The following is a 15,715-nucleotide window of genomic DNA, read 5'->3' as shown; positions in this document are numbered from 1 at the left end:
AATGGTCTGTTAGTCAATAAGCATTTATTAAGCACCTAGGTCAAGTACTCTGTTAAGTGCTAGAGATACAAATGAGGGAAAAGAAAAATTTTAATGTAGGAACATACTACTGTGTTCTACAACAGTCTTTCCACTGCCCTTTTGGCTTTTTTATAATTTTGATAGTTCTCAAACAGTGGTCTTCTGTGATAGAAAGTTATGCCTTATCCCTAAAAGACACTGAAGGTAAAGAAATGTGCTGTTGTGTAGGGATCACTGAAAGCACAGGACAATTTACAAAAGAAATTCAACCCAATCTCTTCCTACTCAATTTATATATCAAGATCTGTTTAAGACACATTAACTAATTCATTCAGCTATCAGTTCAGCTATGTCACTATTTGAATTTTTCATCCACTTTGTTTTTCCAACAAGGATGGCTTACATCAACATTTTTCACATTAGGTATGGATTTCACTAAAGCTTTCCAAACTATTCTGGAAATAGGTATTCCCAGGCTATTCTGGGGCTTGTTATTACTATATGCAAATAGGAGAATTTAGACAGCTTTGCCATTAATAGGGAATGCACACTTTGTTTAAACTTTGCACAGATCATCTTCTGTGACAATATAAAACAGCATAGGAAAACACTTATTTCTGCACTTTGCACCTCCATTGATTCAACATATTGCTTAAAAAAAATTAATAAATAAAATAAATAAATAAGGTTGCCTTTGTGGTTACATATACCCTAGAGTCTCATATGTATGTATGGAAGACCCTTTATTGGAGAAGATCTCCAAGCTTATATTCTGTTTTGTCCAGTCATATGTTTAGGAAGCTGAGTATGGGACCTCCCAGAGGTAATCTAGTCTCACTTCATTTTACAGAGCAGGACATGAAGGCCTACAGATAATAAAAAATAGAGACAAAATTAGAAGTCTCAATTCAATATTCTTCAGGCAATCTTCTTTCCACTGCACCAAGCTACCAGATTTTTTTTTTCTTTTTTTGGTTGTGAAAGCAAGGCAATTGGGGCTAAGTGATTTGCCTAGGATCACACAGCTGGTAAGTGTCAAATGCCTAAAGCTGAATTTAAACTCAGGTGCCTCCTGACTCCAGGCCAGTGCTTTATCCCACTATGCTACCTAGTTGCCCTGCTACCAATTCTTTTTTTTTTTTTTAATAAACAAAAAAATAACACAATGAAATTTTCATATTTTCTAAACCTCTGAGTTACATGACCCTTGAAATGGAATTTATTTACTCTATAAAATAATTAACCTCATGCATTCATGAAGAACTAAAATTTGCAAGATAATAAAGTAGGTATCAACAATAATTGCTATTGTCTCACTGTTGCGGTTGTTGTACAAAGGACTTGGAGCAGAGCAGGAGCAATGGCTAAGGCTTTTTCCCATTCTTTTAGAATATGCTCTGAGGTATCTCAAAGACAAAGAAAAGATTCTTGGTGCTCTTAGAAGTGTGGTGCCTGAACTGCTTGTTTCCTTTCTATGTATTTGGTCAGAACCAGATGCTCTTCCCAATTTCATCACAGTCATTTCCATTTCCACACGTAGCATTTTAAGTGGGGAGGTAAGAGAGTGCTAATATTATCGTTTCCCCATCACTGTAATGAAAACAGATGACTATAAAATTGCTATTAAAATGCTAATATATCCGGGGCCCTTCCCAGTTTCATCTATGAATGTCTTTGTGATAATGACTCAATTGAATCTCATGTCAAGTTATCATCTTGGGTTTGTTTTATGAGGCAACACAGCTTAATTTTCCATCATCCCCTAAGATGTTTTTGCAAATTAAGCTATAAAGTATATCAATCTCGAACTTGGATAAGGAGATTAAATATTGGCTGACTGAGGCTTCTGGGTTCTTTCAGACTCCTTGTGGTCATGACAGAATGGTAAGAGAAACAATAGTTCTTGCTTCTATTCATTATTCAGAGTTTTGGGACATTTTAACAGGTTGGATTGGAGCTACTCTAATTATAATCTTATTACAACCTTTTTTTCTAATTTGATCTTTACTTTGACTTGTATATGCATGTATTATATATATATATATATATATATATATATATATATATACACTGTACATTAGATTATGAAATTTTATTTAATTTAATTAGTTTTTAATGATTAAAGTCATAGAAGGCACACAGTCAGATCTGCAGATGACATGAAACTGTAAATGTCAGCTAATGTACTGCACGACAGGAAAGTGACTAACAATCTCAATACAATATAAAGTGATGTTAAGGATGTTGTTTGGTTCCACAGTAGCATACGAAAATTATTCACTGGTTACCAGACAACAATCATACATTAAGAGTAGAAAATGATGTCTTAAAACTTAAAAAAAATCTTCACCCCTTCTCCCACCATCACTAGAGAAGGGAAGGAGTCACAAATTGAATGGGATTCCATATTGATCTTTTTTTTTAAAATAAATTATCACAGACACACATACACACACACAAATCAGTGGGCAATTTATGGTGATAAGCTTCCTCAAAGCTTAGATCATTAGATCTTTAACTGCCAAGTTGTATCACTAGGATTATATTCATAAGGTGAAAGATTTCTATTCAGAGCTGAAAGGGATCTTACAGGCTATAGAGCCCAACACCTTCTTTTTATGGATGAGAAAATGGAGAGACCAGAGTCACTCAATTAGTATTTCTGAGAGGATCTGAATTCAGATAATGACTCTAAGACAAATGTTCATGAAATCTTTCTGGGTTGGGAGAATTTAAGATGATAAGAAGAGATTTCAGGGACTATTTAGTCTAATTTTACTTTACAGACAAAGAAACGGAGACCCAGTAATAATGAAGTGACTTCTTCAATTTTACCAGGTAGTGTCAGAAGTAAGATTTGGAAGAAAAAAAAAAAAAGAGAGAGATCTGAACTCAAGTCCTCTGAGTCTAGAAAGCAGTGATCTTTCCTCTGCTCACTGCTTATAGTCTATTGTCATACCTTTTGAGAACTCAGGGTCACCTCAATGCATTAAAGTAAGGTCTGAGGGGGTGATGGTGGAGTTTTCCAGGCTTTAAAATGATAAACAGCCAAAAGGACTTATGAATATTATCAAGGACCTCACCTTCCCACTTCCCCCAATTCGAATTAACATTTCCTGGAAGTGTAATTGTTTTGAGTTTTTCCCTATCAAAAACTAAAATAAAAAATAAAATAATGTTGATGATGATAAAGGAAAGGGAATATGCATTTATAGAACTACTATGCTGGAAGGCACTATGTTAAGTACTTTTTACAAACATTTTCTCATCTGATTCTCAAAACAGTCTTGAGAGGTGAGTGTTATTATTACCCTCATTTTCAGTTGAGGAAACTAAGGCAAACAGAGGTTAACTTACTTGCCCAACAGGGTCATAAAGCTACCAAATTTCTGAGGCTGGATAAGAATTCAGGCCTTGTTGATTCTATGTCTACCCTGGTGTTCTCAATTCACAAGTAGAGGGGGAAAAAAAAATTTTTTTTTTTTTTTGAATATCACACATTTCAAGAAACCTGTCAGGATAGTGTCTTTTAAGATTTCTGAAATATATTTGCTTCGCTGTTCTTCTATGAATAGGCAAGCCCGGTGGAAGAAGGGCCAGGAAAGGGGCTGGTCCAGAAGCAGACAGCACCAGAGTGCTGGCAAACTGAAACTGGACATATAAAGGGCTGGCTGGGCAGTGAGCAGGACTGGGAAAATCAGTTAGGGAGTACTTGAATCTTAACTGAAAATCCAGAAGACTGTTCTCATTAGAGGGAGGGAAAAATCTTCATGATCTCTACATTCTAGTTTTAAAACAAAAGTTTATATAGCACTGCATTATGTGAAATCTTCTTTCTCAAAATCACTTTTAAAAGAAAGAAAGAAATGTATGGAAGAAAGAACCAAACCCATTTCCTGCAGCATGAGCTGAGAAAAATCCTACTAAACCGGATCACTATAGGGAACATTATTACTGGCTCAGATAGTTAATTCTTTATTTTAAAAACTTAAGTATAAATTTTATTAATAAGATGCTAATACAGGATTTTCATTGAGATATCAGTTGCAAGGTCAGGAAAGGCACAAGTGGCATATATAGGCTTAAACTACTCACATGATGATTTCTAAAAAGTTTTAAAATAAACCAACCATTTTCAGAAGTGCCAGCCAACAAAACAGCATGGATATTGCAGGTCCAGAAAAAAATAGCTTCAGAAGTAATCAGAACATAACAGAGCCAAAAAACCAACAGGCAGTCTCAAGAGAACACTATTTATTTTATAGACAAATAAATGATACTTTGCCAAGGACACTAGGTTTTTATTGTTAAGTTCCCTCTTTGAAATATGTACCTAATTTCTGAGGGAAAAAACAGTTTGCAAGGAAAAAAAATTAATGACGTCTTGTGAAAACTGTATAATAAATGCACATAAATGACTTGGGATCACAGTCCTAAGTGGACTGGAAAGGATGCCAACTGACTCCAACTGTCTCATTTTATACAATTGAAGACATGAAGGCTGAGAAATGTTAACTGTCTTGATGATCAAGGTCATTTATATAAGAGGCACAACCTGAATTTGAACTTGGGTTCTTTTACTCTAAATACATACCTCTTTCCACTTAAGCATACTACTTCTTTTTTTACAGAAACCACTAAATGTGATAAAGAACTACCAAGACAGGTAGGAAGACTGAACTCTAAATAGAGTGACATGAAATAATTTTAACTAAAGAGTCAGAATCTGGAATAGAGATAATTAAAGAAAGAGGTAGTCAGCAGTATAGCTGAAAGATCCAACATTACAAACATGTATGTGTATATGTGGATATTATATACATATATATTATACACATGAATGTATATCTATTTATTACACCCAGCATATACATTTACTCAGCTTTCCACCATGAGGATCTTAAGTGCTTCCATAACTACTTAATAGAACCTAAATATATTTAATATTCAGGAGATCATAAATTGATTTTGAACTTTTTGTCAGAGCACATGAGAAAAAAAAATTTAAGTTAAAAGAACATAATAACTAGACTAAGAAACCTCTCAAAAGAAAAAAGAAGCATTTCTGCGTAAGATAAATTGACTTTGACAAGTACCATTATAATGTTTTACTATAATAATACATACCAGTTTTTATTCCATTTATGTGCAAACTCCACAAGTAGAATGAGCTGTATTCCTATAAAAAGAAATGCTCCAGTAGCCCCCACATAGCGCCATGCTGCAAAGCAGAAACCAACACATACACAAAATCAATAAATTATTAAGATTAACTCATCTATATATTATTAATTGCATTTTAGGACTTATAAATTAATAAATTTCATAGCTTATTATGCTACATTTCTGAATGATATACAATTTTTAAAATTTCAATAGTACTTTATTTTTCCAATTACATGGAAAGATAGTTTCCAACATTCGTTTTTGTAAGATTTTGAATTCCAATTTTTTTCTTCCTCTCTTCCGTAGCTCCTCCCTCCCCAAAACAGCAAAAAATCTGATATATGTTATATATGTATAATCATTTTAAACATATTTCCACATTATTCATGTTGTGAAAGAAAAATAAGAACAAAAGGGAAAAACCACAAGAAAAAAAAGGCAAACAACAACCAAAAAAAAGGCAAAAATATTACGTTTTGATCTGCATTTAATCTCTATAGTTCTCTCTCTAGATTCAGATGTCATTTTCTATCCCAAGTATATAGAATTGTCTTAGATCATTGTATTGTTGAGAGGAACCATGTTTGTCATAGTTGATAATCATATAATCTTGCTGGTACAATGGTCTCCTGATTCTTCTCAGTTGGCATCAGTTCATGTAGTTTTTCCAGGCTTTTCTGAAATCAGCCTGCTCACCGAGATATACATTTTAAAATATGAGCAATGAGAGAATTTGCTTTTCTTCACTATCATGTTTGTTAAAAAGGATTTTGTCTTTTTTTTCCCCAGGAAGCTGAGAACTCAGAGGAGAGAGGAAAAAGAAAATAAATACTTCTTAAACTACTTTCTGGGAGTTTCTTAGTTATAGTTTCATAGTATTTACTAATTACCCCAGAACTAACAGGATATATACAGTCAAGGAGCAAGAACGTAAATAATATGAAAATAGGAGCAAAATATATAGATTGGGTGGAAACAAAGAAACAAAGGAAAGAAGCAAGTACTTTCCGAAAAAGATCCAAGAAAACGATCATTTTGATCAATAAACTCCCTTTAGCTTGCACCAGTGGTTAATTATACAAGACAAAATGGAGACGCCAAACTGCCTATTATTACCTTTCAGAAATGTGTCCTGGTCTGGGATGAAGAATGCTCCTGAGCACATAGCCACCAAAAGTAAAAGTTTAATGAACCAGAATCTGCCAGGGAGGAAAAGGAATTTAAATGTTAAGTATAAAATAAAAATACAATTTAAATATTTTGAAAAAAGACAGGTAACTTGCTTACAAAAGAAATATTCTAAAAGAAAGTGAGCAACAATTCACTTTAGGGATACTTTCAACCTTGTTCTTTGAAAAAATTAGTCTCTCAAATTAACTAGAAAAGGTATAGAAAAGACACTATCTGCATCCAGAGGAAAAACTGATTAATAGAAGTTCAGAATGATTTTTACATACATTTACATAAACACACACATATATACATATTTATGTCTAATGGTAACTATCTCTAGGGCAGAGCAAGTGGGACATAAAGGAAAAAAAAAATCGACATGATTATAATATATTTAAAGGGAACAGCAAGTTGTATACATAATAGAATTGCAGTTTCATGTATAATTTTTTACTATTACATTATGAAAGCATTTCCACTTCCTCTGTTTTTATCCACTTGCATTTTTGTTTTCCTTTTCAGGTTATTTTTACCTTATTTCTAAGTTCAATTTTTCTTGTGCAGCAAAATAACTGTATGGACATGTATACATATATTGTGTTTACTTTAACATATTTAACATGAATTGGTTTACCTGCCATCTAGGGAAGGAGAAGGAGGGGAAAAGTTGGAGCAGAAGATTTTGCAAGGGTCAATGCTAAAAAATTACCCATGCATACATAATGTAAATAAAAAGCTATAATAAAAAATAAATTTAAAAATATTACATTATGAAAATGCTTATTTTATTCCATAATTTAAAATAAAATAAAAAAAATTTTAATAGCCTCTTGAAACTAAATATATGATCATAGCTGTGATGATAGAGATATAGGCTTTGGAGTCTTACAGGAAACAAAAATACCACAACTCAACAGAGAGAAAGATAAGCTACATAATGAATAACCTGTATCAGATTGCTTGCTGTCTTGGGGAGAAGAAAAGGTAAAGGAGGGAAGGAGGGAAAAAAAATTTGGAACACAAAATGTTCCAAAAATGTAGATCTTTACAGGAATTTGGAAAAACAAAATACTACTGAGAAAGAAAGAAAGAAAAAAAAAGAGAAGCTGTATAAAACTCCTGATACCTGAAATGAACTTGGTGTTTTTCACCCTATACAAAGAAGATTTCAGCACCTTCAGACTTAAATTTCTCAAGACCTCATGATGCCCTGATAGCCCCCATGACATACTACCTTCTAGCTATATTTCAGCTGAAAAAACAGGGAGAAAGTGTTTTCAAAGTGAATCAAAAAGATTCTTCAGAACTGTAGAGAAATTAGCAAGGTAAGGAAATGGGACAATTAGATGGGACAACGTCTAGTCCAGAGTCAAGATGATTTGAATTCAAATCCAGCCACAAACATTTAGCAACCATGTAACCCTGGGCACATCACTTGACCCTGCTTGCCCTTGTCTTCCCATCTGTAAAATGGTTACGACTAAAATGACTAAACTTTAATAACAAAAGGAAACAGGAACCCATATAACAGCCACTTACCCATTGTGAATGTAGGCCCGGCAACTCTTGCTGTTGTTGATCTTGATTGTAAATAAGCAGAAGACAAAAAAGAAACAGGCCATTCCAAAACACACTCTGTAAACCGCAGAATAGCCCACCAGCTTCTCACAAGTGTCCCCTGCTTTAATGCCTTTACAAATGTCTTCAAAAAAAGGAATCTGAATGGAAAGGAGAAGAAATAATTTTTAAAATTAGGCAACATAGATGCTTCCACATCAAAGCCACGGGGTAGGACTAAGGGGGAAAAGGCATGGAGAAACAAGGTTTAAGGTAAACAAAATTATTTTCCAAGAACTTTTTTTTTCCTCTGAAAGATTTTAAATTCTTTAGGGGGATGGAATGGGAGAAGAAAACAAGAACTGATTAAGAGCCTACTCAGTGCGAGGTACAAAGCACTTTACTAATGTTTCATTTTATTCTCACAATCACCCCAGAGGGTAAGTACTATTATTATCTCCATTTTACAGTGGAGAAAACTGAGGCAGGCAGAAGATAAAAAAAAAAGTCATTTCCTCTCATATTATATCAAATAAGCTTAATTCCAAATTCCTTTTCAAAATAATTGGACAAATTCATAGCCTCTTTTGTACTACTGTTTTTATAGCATTAACTTTGAGATTACAGAGAATTATTATTAAATGCTGATACTGTTTTGGGAAATACTTCTTGATTTGAGACACAGCATGTCAAACCACACCACAGAGTTTTGCAGAATTTCACTTCCTCTTCTAGCTGTCAGCTGAGGTCTGCAATTGTAGACAGTCCTAACACAAAATGAAATCTGTTCTAGGAAAACATCTTTTCTTTGTTCAGTCCAATAAGCAAATGCTTAAGTATCAGATTATTACAAGTTTCATATCATTAGGTCAGTAATGCCATCCAAATGTCACAAGACAAGGAAAGAAAGCTTTATCCTTGACAAGACTGAAATTCCTGTCACTGAACATGGGCTCCTGTCCCTCCAGTTCTCCCTGTGACTCATTCCTCCTACAGTTATCCTTCACACAGAGAAACACCTCCATCATCCCTTTTTCTGTTCCTGCTTCATGCCCTTCCCCTTCTTGACCCCCTGAGATCATTTCAACTTTATAGTGTTCCTGATTACTTATCTATCCCACTGTTCAAATCAATGAACAAATCATTAAGTGCATTCATTAATTGAGTCCGACCCTGAGATAAAGACAAAAGGTGTTCTATTTCCCACAGCATCCAGGTAAATATCTAAGTTCATCTACAGCATGGGTACCTAAGTTAGGGCTGGAGGGGTATCCTATCCCTCCTCCTCCAGTTTACTTTTGAGCTTTGTTTCTGTCGGCCTTAAGGAAGGCAAGGGTCCTGAGGGACAGTAGCAGAGGGAAGTAAGGAACAAGGAATAAGGTAACTATTTTCTGACTCTTGTGTATCTAAGAGCAGAAGTGAAGGAGCAGAAGTCACAGAAGTGACAAGAAAAAGATGCTTCCATAGAAGAGTAAGTTTCCAAGATTGCAAAAAGATGGAAACAGCACAAGAGTAGAAGTAACATGGAAAGGGAGTTTGAGAGCAAGGGCTGTCACAATAGAAAGGAAAGAACAGAGGAGGTGGGGGACTATGAGTATGTACGTCTAACATGGAGATGGATGAAAGCTCTAAGAGAACTAGCAGTGAAAGTGGACTCTGCCTCCACCACACTGAATCAATGGGTCATTCACACATCTCAGCCAAAATAAAGACAACCCCACCCCCAAATACTTACCCAAACCTTCTATACATTCTAGACATGACTTAATACAGTATTAGTCTTAAATAAAAAGCTAAATTTATACAGGAGAAAGAAGGCTAAAGTTTAACAAGGATAATTTGCTCTGGTCAAGTATTTGTTGTTCCAAGCCCTTTCCTGATTTTTAACAAAGAAAACACAGGCTACACACATATTCTATACTAAAGATAAATATATCTCAGGCCAAAGGGTGTTACTTTCTTAGACTGACCAAACATTCAGAAGAAACCTCTCCTGAACATCAAGGTCACTGATCTGTCTGATTTGTCTGGCCTTGTATCAACTTCTCTGCAAGCAAGATGACCACATGGAAGGTTGGGTGAAACAAATTCAAGGTCAAAAATTGTTTTAAAAAATAATACTCAGTTCAAAATAATATAGCTGGTCTCTGTCCATCCAGCAGAAAATAACCAATTCTAGACCTCTACAAGCATACCTCACTTTAAACAAATGTAAAACTACTTCAGGCTCACACAACAAATTAGGAGATATTCACTTTACATATTAATTTAGCATAAGATGTTTTTTATAAGTACATTGAAACTCCATTTGGTTTTACAATAAAAGCAAATTTGTATACAAAGGAGTCCATGAAAAGTTTTAAGTTATGCCTATAGACAAGTATTTTATTAATAGAAAAGTTTTTGTATTGTGAACTGAAACACTATAGATTGTGAAAGGGAGATGATACCTGGAAAAAAGCGTATATGTGCACCTATGAGATCAACTGTCCCAAATAATCCAAAGATCTGGCTTTAAATCCTTGGCTCTATTACCTATAATTTGGACCAATCACTTACTATTTCTAGGTCCTCATTTTTTCATGCCTAACAAGTAAAGGGCAAGACTAAATTTCAAACATCTCTTTCTGTTCTTAATTTCTAGGATCTCTGGCATTCCAGTGAGAAAAAAGTGGATAGATAGGCCAAGAAATAGAGAAAAAGCATACTGGTCAAACAGCAAATATAGTTGTGGATACTATACTGTTTTGTTTTGTTTTGTTTTGTTTTGTTTTTTGGGGGGGGACATGAAAGAGAGAGAGAGCCAGCTATTTAGATAGCTTTTGAAAGGAGACTTTAAGAACAAAAGTCATATAAAGATTGAAAAGCAGCAGAAAGGGAAGAAAGATGGGAGTTTTCTCTAGAAATTTTTTCTAGAGAAATTATTCTAGAAATGCTGTAGCTCTTTAATATCAATACCATGTAAAACCTTAAAATGATATATAAGCAAAATCTATTTCATCTTTAATTAAACTATTCTATTTATGTGTAAATGTTAATTAAAATTTCCCCAAATGCATCTGAGTTTACATGAAGAGAACCTGGGAGTTTTAACAGGTAATAAGATCAATAGAAATCACTAATTTGACAACGAAGCCAAAAAACAATAATAATTCTATATTGTTGCAATTCTACATTAGGCTATTAACAGAAGTCAATAAGCATATAGTCAATAAGCAATAGGTACCTACTATGTACTACACATAGATATTATATCAGAGCTGCTACCCTTCCCATTTCCAAAAGCAGGATCTTCAAAAGTAATAAATAGCCCCAGTCTCCTCAGAATCTGGAATGTTCAGATCTGGGTGCCATATTAACAGGCAATAGAAAGAGCAAAGTGAAACCAAGTCATATAGAAATAGGCTAAATGACTTAGGGATATTCTTATCCAAAAGAAGACTGGAAATCTTGAAGTTGAAACAAGGTATCTATTGGTAGAAGGAATTCCTAATCAGATAAGAATTGCCATAAATAACCTCTGAGATCCTTTTTAATTTTAAGAGTTTGTATTTGTAGTTCTCCCAGTTATGTACATTTTTGTTGGGACAGGATAAATAGATGTCACTGAACTCCTAGCACTTTGGATTAGTCACAACATAAATTTGACCTTAAATTCACCGAGATTAAGGCACAAGACATACAAAAATGAAAAATGAAATAGTCTCTGTCCTCAACCGGCTTAGAACTTATATCTGGTTTCCGTATATCAAAACTGGTTTCTGTATAACATTTCTTCCCACACTAATAGGCAAAAAGATCCTCCTGGGATATCAGGGCTGAACAAAGATGTTTTCCTAGGACAGATTTCATTAATGTGACAGGACCCTTACATTGCTAGCTTCAGCTGACAGCCAAAGGGGAACTGAAATTCTGCAAAATTATCTGCTATGGTTTAACCTGCAATGTTAAAGTTAATGCTATAAGAACAGGAATACAAATAAGCTTTTTAAAAATGGGTACATTAATTCACCGTTGGTGTGACTACAAATTGGTCCAATTATTTTGGAAAAGAATTTGGAATTAAACTTATTTTGTATCATATGATATTTTATTATTTCATATCATTTAACCTAAAAATCCTACTCCTGTGCATATATTATATATTACACACACACACACCCAAGGAGATCAAAGACAGAAGGAATTTTGCAGTAGCAATAAAAACTGTAAAGAAAATAGATGTTAATGGAGTGGCAAATGCAGAAACAAATAGTGGTATATGAAGGTAATGGAATAGTATTGTACAATAAGAATATTAAAAATGAAGACTCAAAGACTTCCATAAAATGATACACAGTCAAAAAAGAAATCAGAAAACAATCACAACAATGTAAATGGGAGAGAGAGAGAGAGAGAAAGAAAGAAACTGAATGCTGTTTTGATTATAATGATCAAGACTGGCCATGAAAAAAGAGAGAAGAAAATGTACCTCTCTGTGCCTTCATTACTGAGATAAAAGGATAGGGGAGTAGAACAGTGCTTAATATCAGATTTAGTTGAAGCATTGGTTATATTTGCTAAACTGCTATTCATTTTATCATTTTCTTTTTAAAATTGTTGGTTACAAGGAATCAATGATTTTATTTAGAAATCAAAGTGATATACATATTTATAGACATATATATAAACATATACATGCACATGTTTATCAATTTTTTAAAAGAATGAGATACCAGGGCTCTCAACAAACAAATTAAAGAGTTAAAACTAAGAGACCTCAGTCTTTTCAATTATTCAACATGAATAAGAAAGGGCTGAATAGTAATACTCAAGTATGTGAAGCATATGAAGAGCTCTCTCACCCAAGATGGTGCTCATCTGAATTTAATCTCCACCAAAAATAGAGTAAGAGAAAACTGGCTCAAGTTGCAAGGAGAGGGAATTAGATTAAACATAAAGATTTATTCCCTAGCAATTCAAAATTGTTCAACAGTGATGAGGATGGCCAATCAAAACTATAAAAGCTATTTTTCTGGCACCCTTCAAAGTTGGGATTCTCACCTGACTGGGTTGGGTTTTGTTATATGACATTTTCATTTTGGGTGAATTCTAGCCTGACTATTTAGGAGAGAGGTCAGAAGCAACAAATGAAGGAAAATGATAATCCTTAGACATACTACTAGAGAGAGATAAACCAGACATATTTCCTGATATCCTAGCCTTTGGTAACTGGAACCTATGGCCCCACTTTCAGGAATCTTCATCACTGCCTCCAAATCTACTTTTTCCCAGCCTCCCACCACAGGCACCAATGTGAACTAATGGCTATCCTGCTGAGAATCTTTTTGAATCTGAACCAAGGACAAAGAGGCTTGATTTCTGTCCAGTCAAAGTAATAAAGTTGCCAGGAAATAGAAGAAAAGAAACAATAGTTATTGTCCTAAGCTGGTGAAGATAATTTTTTTTCTTTTTATATCTTTTTTTTTTTTTGGAGGGGAGAGGTATTTGGATGTTAACTAGATCTCTTGACCATTCTAAAGGTAAGTTCTGATCATCTTTTCTCCTCCTTTCCCTCAAACACTGCAGTATAAGCCAATCCTCCCTCAGCACTTCCGAGTCCTAAAATCTATATACCCTTTTTAAATCCACCTTTAAAATACTGTTTGTCTGAGCTAGATCAATTCTCAGAACCCCTTCTGATTTTAAATTTCCAACTTGAAGTAAATAGTACATCTTATCACAGAGGGCATCCTGGGAGGCAGCAACACAAAACTGAACCCTATCCTTGACTGTATTGTTATTGTTCAGTTGGTTTTCAGTCATACTTAACTCTATGTAGTCCTTTTGGGATACTTTCATAGCAAAAATACTGGAATGGTTTTGCCATTTCCTTCTCCAATTCTTTTGACAGATGATGAAGCTGTGACAAGTGGATTTAAGTGACTTGCCAACTGGTATTAGTGAATATAAATGAAATCATTATATATTAGAGAATTTTAGGGCTGGAAGGGGAACCTGGTCTTAGAACAGACTTTAAAAAAAAAAAAGGCCAGAAACTAATATCAATAGTAAAAGCTGGGGAAACAAAAAAGACAAATTGAGAAAGGGGAAGAGTGTCAGAAGCCGAAGTAGAACCTAAATGATCTGGATTCCTAAGCCCAGCATTCTACCAGAATATGAGTGATCAAAAGTATGACACAATCAAATATATATTAAAATTCACAGGTCTTCATTTTTGCTCTTTAATGTCACCTTCTTGCTCTTCTTGCTACACAAAAGATCTATAAGAAATGATAATACTTTCTGATACAAATTGTAAGAAGTCACAAAAGCCTGACAATTGGGCCTGTTTTCCTTGTCACATGCTAGCATTGAGCAAAAAGCATCTTTAATTTGGGGGGAGGAGGAGGGAAAGTCTTAGGAAGACAATTTCTGACCATCTTTTTTTCCTCTTCTTCCCCCAAACAAAGCCACAATATAAGCCAATTGTGAAGCAGAGATCTAGCTAACATCTGACACCAAAAAAAAGACAAATTATCTTCATCAGCTCATGACAATAAGTATTGTTTCTTTTCTTCTACTTCCTGGCAACCTTATTAATTACTGGATAGGAATCAAACCTCATTGTCCTTGGTTCAGATTCAAAAAGAATCTCAGCAGGATAGCATTAGTTCACTTTGGTGCATCTAGTACAGAACTCATTCTCCACTGCTGTTCTCCCAGCAGGCATTTCTGTGGGTCCGGGGTGGAAGGTGGGGAAGAGGGGACAAGGATATCCCTTGAGGCAAGAAAGTAGGGGGAGGGAGGATGGGGAAGAGGTTAAAAGAAACCCTTTCAAGTTATTCAAGTTTCTTTATGGGAAACTATTGCTTTCTCACACAGTGTTATGTCTGGATGATATCTGGATGAGAGAGAAAGTTGTTTAGAAACCAGTTTTCTCACAATTAACTAGACAAGGAGGGAAGGAACAGAGGTCCCCCCCAGATGCCTGCCAACAGACAGACAGACAGACAGACACACACACACACACACACACACACACACACACATCCCTAATGAGTTTCCCCTTAATCTTCCGCCCCATCTTTGATGTTCCCCAGCAAAAAGCATAAATCCCCTTCTACCCTTGGCAACTTGAACCTCAACATGTTCATCTCTGAGGATACTTTCCTCTCTGAATTCATTAAGAAAATTTTTGAAAAGCATATAATGAAGGGGAATAAAAGAAATCTTCAAAAAATTTGAGACAAAAGAATCCAGTGGGTTAACAACTCTTTTTTGAAGCTGGTCTGGCTCTCATATTTTACATGGAAACTGGCCTAAGAATACCCATTTCCACCAGGGGTTTCAACATTCCCATTAGCATCTATGGTCACTCAGTCTCAAGTACAAAATTCACTTAAATTGGCAAGGGTCTTCCATTCAAACCAGAGTCCAAATTAACACATTCAGCAGACAGATCTGGTTTGCTTGGTTTTGGGGGAGGTACAGGGAATACTGGGTTAAAGTTGAATATTATTTGCCAATGAAGAATTTCTTTGTTTTCAGAGCAACTTTAAGGCAAGTCCTATTTCACATAGAAAGCCACCAAATACAGACTGAAGGTGACAGTTTCATCCCTCCTCCTTCCTAATAAAACAACCATGCTTTAAAGACAGCCTCTCCACAAATACTCAACCAGAGGGATGGAAAAGGGGGCATTAGCTGGCTACAGAAGGCTGCATTAGGACCAAGAGATGTTTCAGGAAGAATGAGGGTCTCAAAAAATTCTGAAACATTTTCAGAAACCTAGACCACATTAGTAAAAAGGAGCAGT

The 15,715-nt window shown here is 34.9% G+C and overlaps 1 protein-coding gene across 2 annotated transcripts in view; it reads right to left on the bottom strand.

Moving 5' to 3' along the window:
• SERINC5 (serine incorporator 5) overlaps positions 1–15,715 on the bottom strand; it is a 113,000-nt gene that overhangs the window by 37,782 nt on the left and 59,503 nt on the right. For both annotated transcript variants that reach the window (XM_031965963.1, XM_031965967.1), the window contains exons 3-5: positions 7,900–8,078; positions 6,304–6,386; positions 5,149–5,242 (exon numbers count right to left, since the gene is read on the bottom strand). In XM_031965963.1, the coding sequence (XP_031821823.1) occupies positions 5,149–5,242; positions 6,304–6,386; positions 7,900–8,078 (356 nt within the window). The remainder of the gene's footprint in view (positions 1–5,148; positions 5,243–6,303; positions 6,387–7,899; positions 8,079–15,715) is intronic.

Source organism: Sarcophilus harrisii, chromosome 1 (assembly GCF_902635505.1).
Source record: "Sarcophilus harrisii chromosome 1, mSarHar1.11, whole genome shotgun sequence".
Classification (NCBI taxonomy): domain Eukaryota; kingdom Metazoa; phylum Chordata; class Mammalia; order Dasyuromorphia; family Dasyuridae; genus Sarcophilus; species Sarcophilus harrisii.
The sequence above is the reverse complement of the archived record's forward strand: the minus strand, read 5'-3'. Positions and strand labels throughout refer to the sequence as shown.